This window comes from Pelophylax lessonae (assembly GCF_965119305.1).
Source record: "Pelophylax lessonae genome assembly, chromosome: 1".
Lineage (NCBI taxonomy): Eukaryota > Metazoa > Chordata > Amphibia > Anura > Ranidae > Pelophylax > Pelophylax lessonae.
Window position 1 is genome coordinate 796,990,500 of NC_138768.1, and position 18,073 is coordinate 797,008,572.

The 18,073-nt window shown below is 44.1% G+C and overlaps 1 protein-coding gene across 3 annotated transcripts in view; it reads left to right on the forward strand.

Moving 5' to 3' along the window:
• TBC1D14 (TBC1 domain family member 14) overlaps positions 1–14,264 on the forward strand; it is a 242,555-nt gene extending 228,291 nt beyond the window's left edge. For 2 of the 3 annotated variants that reach the window (XM_082261400.1, XM_082261401.1), the window contains 3 exons: positions 503–612; positions 6,008–6,266; positions 13,508–14,263. In XM_082261400.1, the coding sequence (XP_082117526.1) occupies positions 503–612; positions 6,008–6,266; positions 13,508–13,573 (435 nt within the window). In that variant the 3' untranslated portion in view covers positions 13,574–14,263. Of the gene's footprint in view, positions 1–502; positions 613–6,007; positions 6,267–13,507 lie in introns of all 3 variants that reach the window. The other variant, XM_082261399.1, reaches the window with a different exon arrangement.
• The last annotated feature ends 3,809 nt before the right edge of the window (positions 14,265–18,073 follow it).

An 18,073-nucleotide genomic window follows, 5' to 3' on the forward strand; every position in this document is an offset into this window, starting at 1 on the left:
TAACACACCTCCCTGTATTAGAGTGCCCCCACTTTGAATGAAGGAGCACACAGGGCACCTTTGAACAGCAGTGTCAATCTGTGGGTAGGGGAGTGTTAGATGTACTAGCAGATTGAACACTTTGAAACTAAACTCCAAAAACAGGTTTTTACTTCTTGAGATACGTTTTGCAAAACTAAATAAAGCTGGTCATTGTAGGCACCCTTGTCAGTGGTAAATGGTGTATCCCACCCCTCGATCTGATAAGTCTGCAATAGAGCTTGTTCTTTTGAAAAACAGACTTACTGGCCAGATCAGCAGGTGAAAATAAGGGAAGGAAAGCCTAAAGAAACCAAATGCAGCCACCACATCTAAGCTGCGATATAATAAATGCTTTTGGGTTTAATACTGCTTCAGGAATTCAGTCAGTTTAGTTTGTAGTATTTGTCTTGCCTGTACGTGTCCTTTGCTTATGGTAATAGTGCAGTTTTTGATCATGCCCTTTCACTGTTTGTTTTTGTAGATGTTGACCTACTTTGCAGCATTTGAAGTATTTTTTGAAGAAAATTTGCCTAGGTTATTTGCGCACTTCAAGAAAAACAATCTGACACCAGATATCTACCTAATAGACTGGTAGGCTTCTCTCAGTGATTTTGGGTTTATATAAACAGTATTATTTTACACCAACATAAAAATAACACTAAAAAGTGTTGATCTCCTCTAAAAAGAAAGGGGGGGATTAATCACTCGAAACGCGTTGGATGAACTCTCTCCCTCGCCTTGGGTTTTATCCCGGTGCGGGAGGGATACTATATCCCTTGCTTTCTTACACAGTTCTGTATTGCATTGTTAGGATGTATGTTACATGATTTCTGTGATCCATGACCCGCTGTGGCTTTCCACGTTCGGTCATGGAACCTCTATATGTGTGTATTCATGACATGATGTCTCTTTTAATCTAATAAATGATCTACATTTTATTTATTATTTTTTCATGAATTGTTGCCTCAAAAATCCCCCCCTTTCTTTTTAGAGGAGATCAACACTTTTTAGTGTTATTTTTATGAATACTGATTATTTGGGATGATGGCAAATTCAGGTCACTAATCATCTGGAACCAATTTCTGTGTCTTATTTTACACCAACAGGCTTAAATATAGCATATATTAATAATCTTAGGCTAACGGAGCTATATACCCAAATTTTTCTTGCCCCTTATGCCGCTTGTGAATCTGAAAGCTCTGATTTATAGCACACTGATAGATGTGAGCATTGATTCCTTAAAGCATAACTCCAGACAAGTAGGTAAATACACAGCTGAAATGCATATACAGGGGACGTTTCATCTGACAAGGCAGTAGTGCTGATTCCCCCATGGATGGATAGAGGACAGAGGCAAAGGAATGATGAGAGCTCCTCCTATCAGTGTGTCCTTAGCATATAAGCACTGCAGTACAATTGATTGCCCCCTTGTGCAGCTTCCCTGGGCTTATCTCTGCTGTATAATATATAATAGTCCATATAATAATGTCCTCCTTAGAAGTATGGTAGAAATGGCCACTCACCAGATGCAAGAAAACAACTTGCATGTATATCACACTAGAGATGCTTAAGTGGATCTTCTGAGGGAGTCCACTGCTGCTGATGAATGATTAGGTCTCATTTCCTCCATAAAGTGCAATGCAACAAAGAAAATCATGGTGTAGAATATCAAAAAATGAATAAATGTTTGAGGTGAGTAGGGAAGGGACACCCGTGATGGTGACAGACCAACAAAGTCTGTAAAACACTCTAGCTTCCCAACATGCAGTGCATACTCACCAGACAAAATATGACAACACTCAAATGACATCAGATGTGCCCAGTAAGGAGTATACGGATAAATCACAGCGCTGTCACCAGTCTCTGCCAATGCTCAGGATCTCCTCCATAGATATTGGGGGACATTCAGTAGCTTCAACCACAGCATGATACAGCTAGAGATGATCCCAGAGGGGGCTGCCGGTCACTTTATATGGACTGATTTGTTGCCGTTACAAACCATGAATAGCTGAATGGAGAAGACTCATGTCTGTGGAGATCCGAGTCCGCTCAGTGATTCTGAAAAGATCCTGTACTGTGCTTGCCTTTGTTCTGAATTCTCCCAACAGATACCAATCACAGGCAAGCACAGCGATCAGCAGATCTCTGGTGCCATGTGGGTCTTCTGCAGATCTGACAGTGTATCGGCTTGTTCGTACCTCCTATGAGGAAGACAATACATGCTGACAGGAAGAGAAAATGAACTTCCAGAGAGCTCACAGCGCTGCAGTAGTTTACTGGAAACTACAAGCCGACAGCCGCAAGGGAGGCCAGACCTTGTAGTTTTTCCATTCACAGAGGACTATAAATGAGTGACGCGGCCGGGCAGGCGAAGCGACTCTCAGCCACGTTTTTAAAAAATGGTGACGGCTAGCAGGGGAGGAGAAAATACCCGCTAGCTGTCAGAGGAGCAGGGTTGGGTCCATTTGTAACATGTTACAACTTGAATATGGGTGTAACCTGTTACCAAAGGTGAACTTATCCTTCAAATCCCTTGAAGCAAGCCACCAAATACTTACTTGAACACTTGATCCATTATATAAAAAAAAAAACCTTGTGAAAGTGATAGTTGGAAGCCGTAGTAATACCATATCTGAGATTTAGGCTTCGTTTCCACTATTGCGACTTGTTGTGCGACTTGACACATGTCAATTCGCACAGCAAGTCAAAAGCCATTCATTTCAATTTGGCCCGTTCTAACTGCTGCGACTTCAGTCGCCGCGACTTGAAAAGTAGTTTGTGCACTACTTTTGGGCCGACTTCAGTGTGACTTCCTTCTATAATGAGGGACAAGTTGCACTGAAAGCCGCAAACAACTTACACTACAAAGTCGCGCTAGAAGTAGCACGACTTCGTAGCCGTGATAGTGGAAACGGAGCCTAAGAGTAAGACTTGCTTAAATTGAACAATAAGTGGTATTTCCTGGAGCTCTCATAGATGATCCTGTTAAGGATAATCTGCTGATTTTTCTCATCCATGTTTGCTGTGTACATCCCAGCAGTCCAGCATTCTAAATTCAATATTGCTATTACAAGCTTGTTGATCGGTGCAAGGTATGGAAACCATGGCTGCTATGGAGTAGGGCTTTAGGATGACCATACAAAACCACTCGGTGTACAGTGACTTGGGCTTCAACATTGCCTTCCTAAAACCTTATGTTCCCCAAATGTTTAGCCCCTGTGCATCAAATCCTGGTAATCTCATGTGCTCGGTAGGCACAGATTCAGCTTCCAGTCCCGCTGCCAGCAGCCTGTCCAAATCTATAACTGGCTGAAATATGTGAAGGCTGGGCGCTCTACTGAATGGTACTCTTGCTATGTGCCGCAGTCATGTGATCAGCTGGCAGCCCACCGAACGCAACCCATTTTGGCCAACTTTCCCTGAATAAATCAGTTGGTGTTTGATACATGAAAAATGTGAAATCCGAACATGCAAAGAATATATTAGTGCTCACTGACTACACATAATTGGAATTTTTTAAATGTCAGTGTACTGCAAAAGGACATGACTGACACCTGCTGGCCAGTGTCATCATTTCATATTCACATTTTGGAGGATTACAAAGGAGAAGTTCGCCTTTTTGGGCAGAATTTCAGTTTTCATAATTAACAGAAGCGTTTTCCAATGCCATTTCTGGCCCAGCCATCCCAATTTGCTTTTCTCTACCTCACCTCACCTTATCCACAGGAGGTTTAAAATCTTATCAGTTTATTTTTTAAAGGGTTTTCAGATTCCATCACTTCCTGTAGATTCTCTCAGCATCTCCCAGAATCCTTCACTTCCTTGTTGCATCACAGAAGAGGGCCGTGATCGGGTGTGTTCGCCACTCTGGACCACAACTCCCTCATTAACTCCTTTAAGTCTCCCATCAGCTATGCAGTACAAGGGCCTGTCTGATTTGCTACTTGGGGAGCCTTTAACATGTAATAACACAAACAACAATGCACATTTGCAGCATTTCTGAAACGTATGGCAAAGCGTGCATTTTCTGTGTGGTTTGCCATGAGTTTGTAAACACACAGATGTGAATGGAGCGTCATTGTTCTTGTGTAAACGCACCAATTTCACTTTCAGGTCCCATTCACACCTAGAGTAGTGGCAGTGCATATTTTTTGGCTCCTTTTTCCAGTGCCACGCACAGGGCAGCCTGTTGACTGCAATAGGCTGGGCTACACGTGGCAAAGTAGCTCATGGGACATTGTGGCGTGGTGCGAGTTGCATGTTTTTTACTGCATTTGTCACCTCATTTTACATGTTGCAAAATGTGTTTGCGCTTCTGTGTTGTGCCGTTGACAATTCATGACACGGAAAGTGCAACTAGGTAATTTTTTAGGTGTATAAATGTGGCCATACACTAAACAATCTGATTTGTACAATTTCCTTTAGATTTCATTCTAGCACTGAGGTGTGCTGAAGACTGTATGCTGAGAATGCTCAGTTTAGTGTACATTTTAAAGCAGGGGTGGGCAAATAAGGGGCCACATGAGAAGCTGGGACTTTCAGGGAGGGCCAAACCAGTAGTAACTGACCAGCTCTCGTATGCAGAGTGGCAGATTTGGATGAATCCCTGCCATCCTGGGGGGGCGAAAGACTGACGGCTAATTCACACCAGTCATTGTGTTACAACACGGTGCAGTGGGATCTCCACAGTGACGGTGCGCTGATCTTTTTGCATTGCGCTGTTCACTTTTATTTTATTTTTTTTATGATCTGTCACACATGTAATGTATAATTGGCCTCCACCCAGCGCACACCAGCATCTCAATGCAGTGATGTGGAACAGGCACACAGGAGACAAGGCAGTGGGACTGCACTGGAATAGCCACCCAACACAGTCCCACTGCACCAGGTGTGAATGAACCCAGATTGCAGCTGTCATGGAGGGTCAGGTGGCTGAGCAGCACCTGATGTCCTGGGGAAGAAAGACGATGCATCTGCAAGCAGGGGTAGCTGGGTGAGTGCTGATAGGCTGTGCACGGCCTCGCTGCTCTCTGGCAGGGGATAGGATAGCTCTGTTACACTACACTTCGGAGTGAAGGACAGTCTTGGCTGGTAGCAGAGTGGCAGGAGAGCATCATGGAGAAGTCTCCTCAGCAATGATCTCCTGCCAGATACAAGCCTCCCTGCCATGCCAATTAGCTCCTCCAGTTCTCTCCCAGTTATGGCTGCTTTCCAGACTCCACGTGGACTTCTGTCAGCATACCTCTGTGAGCCTATCCACTTCCACGCTTACAAACTCGGAGGCATGCTGATAGTGGAGGCATCATGGGCCAGATAGTTACATGTGGCCTTTGGGCCATAGTTAGCCCAGGTCTGTTCTAAAGAAGGCCTCTGAACAGGCTGGTAGGGCTGTTTTTATGCAGAAGTGACATAACATGCCACATCATTTTTTACAGTTTTGTTTAGTTTTGAAGCAAAAGTTTTTAACTTCATGTTCTCCCTCACCAACCTGCTAATGAAATTTTTAAATAAAACTTTTCCATTTTCGTTATATACATTTTTTTTTTTTTTTTTAGTCCCAGTAACCTCCTTGACGGGGGTCTCTGTGCTTGGCTACGCAATGCAGACGGCTCATGGGTGGTGGAAGGGTGCCCTATATGGCCTCCTGAAAACCTTACAGCACCCCGTCGCATTACTCCTCTCAATATCCATCAGCCCTGATGCAAGCAGAGGACTGGCTCTTGATAGAAGCTATGTAAATATAAAAGTGCTTTGATTGGTGAATGTCAGTTTGGAGGAGTGGCCATTCCTAGGAATGATGGGTTTGTGCATGGACTGGTTAGGTAACATCCTTGTGATTTTGAGCCTTCATGATTGATAGAACTGAAATTCATTGAATGAAATGTGCAGACTAATTTTGTTTTTCATCCGCATTGTTTGTTTTTTTAGACTTCTAAGGCAGTATTACTGATGATAATGGAGTCTGTAAAATTCTTCTGTCTTGCAGGATTTTTACCTTGTACAGTAAGTCTCTACCACTGGATTTAGCATGTCGAGTGTGGGATGTTTTCTGCCGGGACGGAGAAGAGTTTCTGTTCAGGACTGCACTAGGAATACTGAAACTATTTGAAGACATTTTGACAAGGATGGACTTCATTCATATTGCCCAGTTTCTAACCAAACTCCCAGAGGACTTGGCCGCCGATGACCTGTTCGCCTCTATCGCTTTAATTCAGATGCAGAGCCGCAATAAGAAATGGTCACAGGTAAGACTCTTACATGTGTTATTTATTGAGTCCAGCAAATGCTGATGAACTCCTAATAGATTAGTACATTTGTACAGATCTGTATATTAGCTGTCCTAGCCATTCTTGACAATGGATTCTTGTTATACGTGTACCTGTCTGTGATTGCAAGCTCATATGCTGGAAAGATTTTCACACAAACACCTAATAAATGGCATTGCAGCTCGGAATTTTCAGCTTAAGAGAAGTCGGTTTTCTGCATTTGTGTTGTAGGCCTGTGACTATTGAAGCCAGAGCTTAACATAAGCCAGGCAACCAGCAATATTTGAAGATCAACCGTGACAACCCCATAGGAAAATGTCATCACATTTAAAGCTGAACTTCAGGCAGATGTAAAGACAGATAGGAATATCTAGCTAGAGGCACCATCCCGGTACCGTGGTTTAGAGCCGACGGTCGGCTTTCCGTCAGTAACGACCGATGCGGATCGGGAGCCGCTCCATCGTTACCCGGGTGCGCGGAAGCGGCTTCGATCGGGTCTCCGATTACGTAACCCGTAGGCGGCGTCCATGACGTCACTTCCGGGTTACTCTGCTGCAAAAGGTGGCAGATTTAAAAAACAGCTGTATGCAAAAATGCAGTTGTTGGCATTTTGCATACATGAAAGTGTAGTGGAGGGGTCTAGGGTCTTTTAGACCCTCGATCCCTCCGTAAAGAGTACCTATTAAGATTTCTATTGACCGTAGTTTGTCGCCATTCCACGGGTGTGCGCAATTTTAAACCGTAACATGTTGGGTATCTATTTACTCGGCGTGACATTATCTTTCGCAATATACAAAAAAATGGGCTAACTTTACTGTTTAGTATTTTTTAAATGCAGTGAAATGTGATTTTTCTTAATTTTTCCAAAAAATGGCGTTTTAAAGACTGCTGCGCAAATACCGCGTGACAAAAAATATTGCAATGACCGACATTTTATTCTCCAAAGTCTTTACTTAAAAAAAAATATATATAATGTTTGGGGGTTCTAAGTATTTTTCTAGGAAAAAATACTGATTTTAACTTGTAAACAAAAAGTGTCCGAAATAGGGCTGGGGCTTAAGTGGTTACGTTTCTTGTTTTTTTTTTTTTAAGCAAGGTTTAGCATGGTCCCCTGACGATTTCGAGGAGTGGGGTAGAGTTTTGCCAGTGTCAAGTCACCTGAATGTACACACCTATAACCCATAGTGTATGAATACCCTGCCTGTGCCCCTTACTGCACTCCAAGAGGAGGAATTTAAAGCAAGCTGAATATTCCTTTCTCTATCGCTCATTGACAGACGTAGTCTTCTTGATTCTCAAGAGCTGGGTTATGTTGTCTCCGCAGGAGTAGGACTAGGCAGAAAGACAAAACGTTCTGGCTCCACCTTAGGGGCAGTCCCTGAGGGTATATCATCCCTCTCTCTGCTACAGGGAATCAGTTTTTTTCTGTCTAGTCAGGAGTAAGGACCTAAGTTCCTTGCTGGGATCTTTTGGTCCTGGCAAGACTTTTTTCTTTAAGAAAAAGACATTTTTTAGGTAGTTTTTCTCCAGTGTTTTTCCTGTGAGATCTTCAAGCAAAAATGCCGGACTGGGCGACACTTGTGGTCACCCCTGCCGGCCTACGAGCGCGCGCAGACCATGGCATTGCGATTGGTCGGCCGCGACACATTCAAGTAAGTATGCGGGGCCGGGCGACGGGCTGGATGTTGAGATCCAGTGGTCACCCCGGTTTTCTGCCTACGAGCGCGTGCAGACCAGAGCTCCGCGCTGGGTCGGCCGCGACGGAGTCCCAGTGGAGGGACTGACCTTGCGAGTTAAAAGTCTCGATTGGACGCCAGGAACCAGAGAGTCGAGGCGTCCGGCGTGGTCCACAAACCCCCACCCCGGTGGAGAGGGTATTGTGAAGAGAGGGTGCCTGTCGGTTCGGTATGGTGAGTAAACGTTCCCTTTTTTTCTTTCCTCGTTATGAGGCAGTATGAATTATGGGCCCCTCCATATATGGTCAGTATATATCTGATACTTACAAGTCCCCCTTGTAATACAGCATGTGTTTGTGGGAAGTGGACTTGGTTTGAGAGCTAACACTCTACCCAGCAGACTGTAACATTACAGCAGACATAGGAGGTATAATCCTACCTTATTTGTAGTGTATCTCCTGTAGATCCATATATCGCCTCTTAGCAGAGATGCAGGTGGATGTGCTGGGAAAACGATTTCGGCGGTCCGCCGCCATTTTGCCGTAGACCAAGTGCATGTATGTCCTCAGGTCACGCCGGCCGCCATGTTTTTGGAGTCTTATGTCTCTTCTATGGGGGCGGCCATGTTTCGTGAGCCCAGCTACCTCGTGGAGAGCTGGGAACGCCGGAAGGCGTACACAGGGGGCGGAGCCACGTCCTTCTACCCGGGAAAAAGCAACAGCTCCTTCCAGTCTGTGTAAGACAGACGCTGACTGCAGTTGGTTGGAAACTTCACTGCATCGGTTGGTGAGCCTTGGGGGTCCCTCTCTCTCTCTCTCTGTGGGATCGAGAAGCAGGTACTCTGAGGGGCGCTTTTGCGCTAGGGGGAGACACACAAAAAAAAAAAAAAAAAAAAGAAAAAGTTTTTTTGTTTTGCTGGCAAAGGTGTCCTGAATTAACATGGACCCTGCCACTCATGTATCTCCTCCGGATCCCCTCGAGGGGTCTGCAGGATCCTCCAGCACCCCACTGACAATTGAATCATTGTCAGCTATTATGGAAACTTTTGTGTCCCGGGTGGAAGTGGCTTGTCAGGGACAGGGCGCAAGAAAGCGACCCCCGCCTAACCCCTTATTATCTGAAACCTCGGATTCAGACTCTGAGCCTATTTCTGCAGTTGCAGGTACTTCATCTGGGATTGGTGTCTCGGGTCCTGTCTCTTCAGACAGCGAGGAGGATGTTTCGGCATCCGCCATAGCCCGAGAGGAAGCGTTGGTAAACGCACTCATTGTATCTGTTCAAGAAACCTTAAGGTTACAGGGTATTCCATCGGAAATAGCTGAAACTGAAATCCCTTTTGGGACTAAAAAACGCATCAAAGTGGCGAAGGTTTTTCCATTGCCCAAATGTTTTGGCAATCCAATCGAAGAAGAATGGCGTCTGCCAAAACGCACTTTTACTATTTCTAAACGCATTGACAGGCGTTATCCGTTTGAGGAAACCCTCATTAAGAAATGGACAGAACCACCTGTGGTGGATTCACCAATTGCTAGATTGAATAAAGCCACGGTTATTCCTCTAGAAGACGCTCTGTCTTTTAAAGATCCAGTGGATCGCAAGATAGAAGCTATGTCTCGCACCATGTTTTCCTTGATTGGATCAGCTTTCAGACCTATAATAGCTATTGGTCTGGTTTCGCAGGCTGTAACTGAATGGACCAAGTGGTTACGCCGGGACTTAGAAGAGGTCCCTCAGGCGGTATCAGATTTGTTGGAACAAATGATACAGGGGTTACAGTTTGTGTGTGATGCGGCGTTAGACGCCACTCCATTATTGGCGCGAGCATCAGTCTCAGCAGTGGTTCTCAGGCGTACACTGTGGCTAAAAGGTTGGTTAGCCGACCAAGGTTCCAAAAAAGCATTGGCTAATATCCCCTTTTTAGGAGAGCGTCTATTTGGAGCCAACTTAGATGAGATCATTAAGGATCTCACGGGTGGAAAGAGCACCTTTTTACCGCAAAATTTTAAAGGTAAAGGAACTCGTCAAAGACGAGGGCCTTCTTTTTCTGCTCACAAGAGGTTTTTTCGTCCCGCGGGTGAAAAAATTAAGTCCTCCAAAGCTCCTGCAGGAGGCGTCAGGGGTCGTTGGTCGGGCAAGCAAAAGCCCGCCCCCTCCAGACCTGAAGATAAACCGTCCAAAGCCTGAAGGTGCGCCCCCACCCATAACTGGGGTGGGGGGACGTCTTCGCCGGTTCCCGGATCCATGGCTTTCCAGAATCCCGGACAAATGGGTTTGCGAAGTCATAAGGTCAGGGTACAAGATCGAGTTTCGATCTCTCCCACCGGCGCGATTCTTCCCTTCCAATATCCGACTATCCCCGGATCGTTTAGAAGATCTGCGGAGAGCAGTCACAGATTTACTACAACAAGGAGTGGTAGTCCACGTTCCTTGGACAGAACGGTTTCAAGGGTTTTATTCAAACCTATTTACAATACCCAGGAAAGAGGGCAAAGTGCGTCCAATTCTGGACTTAAGGGCACTCAATTCTTTTGTCAACATAAGAAGATTCAGAATGGAGTCCATTCGCACAGTAGCAGCCTTCCTGCATCCAGGGGATGTCCTAGCGTCCATAGACAGTGACCACGGATGCCAGTCTATCCGGATGGGGAGGAATTCTCGGTCAGTTATCTGTCCAGGTACTTTGGTCCCCGGAAGAATCCAGATTACCGATAAATGTATTGGAACTGAGAGCGATCAGACTTTGTCTGATTCACTGGACCGAGCAGCTCCAGGGCAGCCCGGTTCGGATCCAGTCGGACAATGCCACGGCCGTGGCTTATGTCAATCACCAGGGGGGCACCAAGAGTGTCCGAGCGGCCAAAGAAGTGGCTTGCATTCTTCGCTGGGCGGAACGATTTGTTCCAGCAATCTCTGCGGTGTTCATTCCGGGGGTGGAGAATTGGCAGGCAGATTATCTCAGCCGTCAGACTCTGGATCAGGGGGAATGGTCCCTCCATCCAGACGTTTTCCACCAGTTGTGCCTACGGTGGGGCACCCCGGATGTGGATCTGTTGGCATCACGATTCAACAGGAAAGTTCAGAGATTCGTGGCTCGCTCCCGCGATCCTCTAGCAGAAACCGCAGACGCACTGATCGCCCCGTGGGGGCAATACCAGCTAATGTATGCCTTCCCTCCTCTCGCGTTACTGCCAAGACTTCTTCGCAGGATAGAGGAGGAAGGAATTCCAGTAATTCTGGTAGCTCCGGACTGGCCTCGTCGAGCTTGGTACGCCGACGTGGTCAGACTGGTGGCGGACGTCCCGTGGAGACTTCCTCTCAGGGAGGACCTACTGTCTCAGGGACCGATCTTCCATCCTGCTTTACGATCGCTGGCTTTAACGGCCTGGCTATTGAGACCCAGGTGCTGAAGGACAAGGGATTGTCAGCTTCAGTTATTCCTACTCTAGTTGAAGCAAGGAAAGCGACTTCCAGAAAGATTTATCATCGCACATGGAAGTCCTACATTGCATGGTGTGAACCTTTGGGGTTCCGTCCTCGGTCTTATTCGATTAGTCGAATATTAGCTTTTCTGCAACAAGGGGTTGAGCAGAAACTGGCCTTGAGTACTATCAAGGGTCAGGTCTCAGCATTAGCTATCTTCTTTCAGAAGCCTTTGGCTACTCATTCCTTGGTGCGGAATTTCATCCAGGGGGTGCGACATCTGGCTCCGCCAGTGCACGCGCCGTTACCCCCCTGGGATCTTAATTTAGTGTTGTCGGTTCTTCAGAAACCTCCCTTTGAAGATATTAGGGAGATTCCTCTACCTACGTTGTCCCAGAAGGTGGCCTTCTTGGTGGCTATTACTTCTGCACGCAGGGTGTCAGAACTGGCCGCATTATCTTGTCGTTCACCATAGCTGGTGGTTCATAGAGATAAGGTGGTTCTTCGTCCGAATCCATCCTTCCTACCAAAAGTGGTTTCAGAATTTCATCTGAATGAAGAAATTGTGTTACCTTCCCTGTGTCCTAAGCCCAGTCATCCGCGAGAGTTTGCTTTACACTCCTTGGATGTGGTCCGGGCGATCAGGGTATACTTGAAAACGACAGACTCGTTTCGCAAGACGGATTCACTTTTTGTGATCCCAGATGGACCCAAAAAGGGGTTGCCTGCATCTGCCGCGACCATTTCCAGATGGATCAGACAGACGGTAGTACAGGCTTATTCTATTAAGGGTCGGGAGCCCCCGTTCCCTGTTAAGGCGCACTCCACTCGGGCACTTAGTGCGTCATGGGCCTTTCGCCATCAGGCGTCAGTGGTCCAGGTGTGCAAGGCGGCTACCTGGTCGTCGGTGCATACCTTTACTAAACATTATAAAGTTGATGTAATGGCATCGTCTGATGCCTCGTTTGGCCGCAAGGTTTTGCAGGCCGCAATTTGAGGAGACCAGTGGTCTACCTCGAGGGTTTTTTCCGTTGGAAAATTTTTCTTTAGTCTCATTCTTTGTTTATAATGAGCCTTTAAAACTTCTAGTTTGGCACCGGTTGGGCCTTCTAGATTGGATTTGATTTTGTCAATCCCACCCCTCATTTGTGGCACTGCTTCTGGATGTCCCAGCTCTTGAGAATCAAGAAGACTACGTCTGTCAATGAGCGATAGAGAAAAATGGATTTTTGTAAGATCTTACCGTAAAATCCTTTTCTCTTAAGCTCATTGACAGACGTAGTACCCGCCCCTCTATCATTGAGTTGGGTTGGGTTAAATTCTCTGTTACTGCTTTAGAACAGAACTGATTCCCTGTAGCAGAGAGAGGGAGGATATACCCTCAGGGACTGCCCCTAAGGTGGAGCCAGAACGTTTTGTCTTTCTGCCTAGTCCTACTCCTGCGGAGACAACATAACCCAGCTCTTGAGAATCAAGAAGACTACGTCTGTCAATGAGCTTAAGAGAAAAGGATTTTACGGTAAGATCTTACAAAAATCCATTTTTTTTTCTTTTTTTTTTTTTTTTCTTCCTCCAAAAATTGTTAGAATGGAAATGGGCATAAAGCAACCATATTAATGCTGACAAGACTTGCATCTCTGTTATACATATTTAGTTGAAGGAAACGATTTGACAAGGCGTCTGCAATATAGCATACACAGAAGGAAAGCATTGCATATACAATTGGCAGGCTATCAAATTGCTAAAAACAAATTAAACAAGAGATCTAATCATAGATTGCAGGAATAAGTGCAGAATATACCAAAGCCCAAATAATTGGAGTATAAAGGACAGAAATATTTGGTTACTTAACACAACTCCCTTGTATATATTTTATTTGTGTATTTGCGGTTTACCTGTAATTACCATATACTTTAAGTTTAAACATTTGTAGCTTGGTGGCTGTGCCATTAGAAAGCAAGAATGAATCTGGTGGTTCATCTCTCTGTTGGCATTCTCCTGACATTCTTGTACTCTTGTAACCTAAAACATTCCAGGCATGGAACAATTTCTCTGTAAATGCCCAGTTTAATTGCTGCATGAGTTTGATGGCAAGATGTAAACTCTGCATGTCTTGTGTTCTAGATTCTGTCGGCACTGCAGAAAGATAATCGTGATATGGAGAACAGAAGTCCTGCACTCAAGCGCTAAACATAATCTCAGGACGGAGAATTGTTTCCAGAAATTTGGTGGATTTTGTTTTCAATGGGAAGAGAACAATTCCATTTCAGGACTGTATAATACACTGGAATTAGCCTTAATATGTTACTGGTTACCTGCATACTGAAGAGGCAGCTGAGTACTGGTTCATAAACATGCAGGCTATCAACCAGCTAGGGACTAATCACTAGATTCTAGTCAGCTGATAGGCAAGTATTGATTTGCAACGAGCATGACAGGTACATGCTGACCAACTATTTTCCATAAAATGTATTCCGTGAGCTTTCTAGGACCATGGTTGGCAAATATTGCCTTGAATCCATGAAGCCACACCTCAGCATTTATAGTCCTGTGGATGAGTATGTGTGATTATTGTTCTCTTTTCCGCTGTAAAGAACAAATGGGCATAATAAGCATTTTGCACATTGACCATGACTTTTAGTTAGGGCAGCTAATAAATAAAGGGTTAGGCCACCCAAAGCTAACGTTTCAGTTTTGGATTGATGTTATTAGGTTAAGTCACTCTGACTGTATCTCCTACTCGAGCGTGGCATTCTGTGTCAGCCCACAAGTCATCTGTTTTTTGGGGTTTTTTTCCCTTTATTTCACTTCATATGGAAAGTCTGAGAGACTGGGTCTCCCTTGCTTGAATATGCAGTGCTTGTGGCAAAGACCAGAACAAGCAACAGCAGGGACAGAACACAAATGGGTTTAGCCTGCTTACATCTATGTTGGCTTTGGTTGTACTGACCCTATAAAGGAAAACTGTAGGTTTTATTATGAGAACATTTTGTGACAATAAAGCATTTCTATAAGGGACGGTTTCATGATTACTTAGACCTATGGGAGAAGCAGTCATGTGAATGTCCCAGAGCGATATGGCACAGGTTGATATAAAAGAAAGTGATTTTATGGTGAAGATATATACTGGTCTCAAAGTATCCAAAGAAGTGGTAAAGTTAGGTCATCCATAATGGGAATAATTATTGGGTGAATGTCCATGGGCAGGAACATCCATATCTATGAGAGTCCCCCAACACCAGCAACTGCTCCATTTCCGCGTAATGCTAAAGGCCAGCTCTACTCAAAGCTGATATTTTAGTTGTGCGTTGCTGCTGGCATGTTGCATTATTTGTTGGTTTCTTTTATCTCCCAAGAACTAGATTGATCAGATTCCGCCATCAAAATTTTTGTTTCCACGTGACTGCCTTGAACGTTACAAAACTAAATAAAGTAAAAAATTCCAGAATGTACAGTATAGAAATAAATGGTTCCTGTAGCTTCAGAGGTTCACACCTTCATTCTGGACCTGTGGAACCTAAACTGCTATGAGGAAACCTCACTATTAGTGTTCTAGAACTATAACCGGTTTATAGGAGGAGCTTCAGGCGCCTGGTGGAACTTAATTAAGTCGGCCTTTTGGTATGACTGTGAAGTTCAGGAGAGGTAACTGCAGCCAGCATGTGATTTCCCCCCCCCCCCCCCCCCCCCTGCAGCTTTTTAGATTTGGATGGATTTAACTTAGTTTCTTTCACTTCTAGAAGGTGCCCAGCTTCCTTGTTCCAGCAGGGAATGCCCGGGGCTGTAGTGTCTTTGCTATCTTGCTGCAAGCTCTGTGTTGGCTTTCTTTTGGCAAGGTGGAAGGACTAACCAGCCAAAACCGTGTAACAGAAATCCCTGGGTGATGGGGGAATCCTCTGCTAAGAGTAAAGGAAAGTACCGGCAGTGCCAGCGCTATGGAAAAATGTCTCCTCAATAAAGGCGCATATCTAAATTTTAAAAAATCTGCTACATTTTTCCTTGTTTAATACATTATATGTGATAGGATGATAAAAACACGTGGGAAAAGCATTGTTTGTTTGAAAAAAAATTGGTACTTTTTTCTCGATGGGCACTTACCAAAGATAAATGCATGTCTGTAGTGTTGTTAAACCTTTAATTGATACTGTCTTGGCAGCTGTGCCAGGTAAATTTGCTGTCTGAAGCAATTGTGAATGTCCTTGTTGGGTTTAGTTTAAAATTGTCACTTTCTGTCTGTGTAGATTTGGCGGTGGAGTAAAGAGGACCGGTCTGCCTCTCGAACTCTCACACCAACACATGGTTCTATTACACTAAAATATCCCTCAGTCACAACGTTTTTTTCAGGCAATGAGGTGTCCAGGCACTGGGGGTTTTCCAGATCATTGCTTCATACTGGAATTCTGATGGCCTTGGTACGTAGGGCATTATGGGTAATTTTCCCAGTTCAATGTCTGCCTACAATGAATGTACTAAATCTGGCACTGCACTTTCAAATCACAGCATTGGTTTTAAAAGTGGATTACTGGGATACAGAAACTGAAGGCAGGACACATGTAGACATGGTAAGACTTTGGGTATTTTGCACCTTTCAACCTACCTTTCTTTTGTCATGACTTTGGCAAATGGCAAAAGTTGGATCAGAAATGTAGTGTATGGTAAAATAACAGACATAGTGGTGACTATCCCATTGCATAGAGCCTTAGAGTTGTAAGTCATTAGCCTCAATGTTTCTTTTATCACTTATTCCCAAAAACATGGGAAACCAGATTGGGTAAAACATGGGCTGTATGCGCATAGCTTTAAAAAAAAAAACACGTGTGCAGATGGTCTGGGATTTTATGGGACTGTTGGGTATCACTCAGGATGCTTTCATCCAAAAAAGACCAGAATCTCAGGAAGGGGGAAGGTATGTGTGTGATAGGTGAAACCTTTTTTTAATCTCCAAACAACCAGTCAGTACATCCATAACATTCCAAAATTTTCAGAAATCAGAAGCTAAATGTGATTGTTTGCCTTTTTCAACATCATCAGAAGCTTTCTACTGTCAGCACGGTTTTGTCCATTGATTTGTGCTGCATGTGTTGCCATTAATGTAAAATTTTCATTTTTCAGCTTTTGTGTATATCGAGCTGATCAAACTAAATGTTGGTTGGCTGCTATGGATTTCGGCACTTTGCCATTTCAGTAGGTTGGGCTGTAACCGTGATCTGTGAGGATCTCTCTTTAGTTAGCTGTTATACAGGTCTGGTGGTTCCCTTTATGAACAAGTCTTGTCCTACGGATGAGAACACAAACTATTGAACTTTAACCACGTGAATGTAGTCTGTCATGAGATGTTTGTACTTTTGTGTTTGTCTTTACACTGGAAACTAACAGATGCAGTAAATTAGGTTTTCCTTTAGAGCCCAAAAAAGCACGCATGGAAATGGGATGCCAATAACTTATTTGAATGCTCCCAAAACGCCCGGGCAGAAGGAGCCTACTGCACTGAATGCCTCAATACACACAAGCACTTGGTGGGGAGTTACCATTGCACTATAAGGAATAGTCCCTGCAGGCCCTAGCAAGCATTTATGTAGTAGCAAGTGCTCCTCTGCAGCAGCTTTTCTTTTTTTGCTAATGCTAGCCGTACATGGTTAGATTTATTTTGTTCAGCCTTCGAGCAGAAACCGCAGAAATCAATACATTCCTCCATCCATGCCGTTTTATTCTTTATTGCTTTCCATTGTATTCAAGCACCTGCGGCTGCCTGAATTCCTTAACAGTGGCTGCAACTGATAGGAGGCAGTCACTGACTGATTTCGTTTTCCACCTGGTTCATTCATTTGATTTTTAAATCTCAAGCCAGGTGGTGCTGACAAGGCCACCCAGAGCAATTCAACAGGATTCCCCCTGAATTTGAGCCTCATTAGACCAGCTTTGAAAAACCTCAGAAAGTGGCATGAAAAATTAAAAGTCAAGCATTTGCTGTTTCTTATCTCAGTCTATAATTTAGTGACCAAATACGCATCCACCATTATGTTAATCTAAGCCCTTTTAAAATATTTGGTTTTAAATAATACCATTGAGTGAAGGGTAATGTTGTTTTGTAACCTTAAACAGCCAAAAGGAGATGAGCTTTTGTGGTCGGAGTAATGAAATTTTGGTTGTTTTGGGTGAAACCACTGAAATCCCCTTTCTTTATGTTATTACTAAACACCAATGAATAAATGCTGGAATATTGGTCACCTATGACTAAATGTTTGATTAGCTTCACTTGTCACTAAAGTTCATTATACATTGTCTAAGCCACAGAAGAGTCACGCTAAATCTTCATGATCTTTAATGATGAAAATGTTGTGCTTTTTGGTTTGTTTTGTTTGTTTGATCTTGGTTTTGTTTGTTTGATGTTTGAAATTGTCTGTTCTGGAACCTAGATTTAGTATATTATTTCTCTAAATATCATCCTTGCTTCATGAAACAAAATGCAGGTCAAAGAAAAAGGCCACACAACATGGCAAGGAATCCGTTCAAAAGAAGTGGAATACGGAGGGTTTATTTAGAGGAGGAAATAGGAGGGGTCGTTTTCTTGTTGGGTCAGAGAGGCACTTAAAGCATTTTTTTTTCTATTAGATTTGACTTCAAAACAGTCAGTTTTATCCACAACTTTTTTTTTTTTTTTTTTATGTTTTGGGGACACAGATGGGGAGA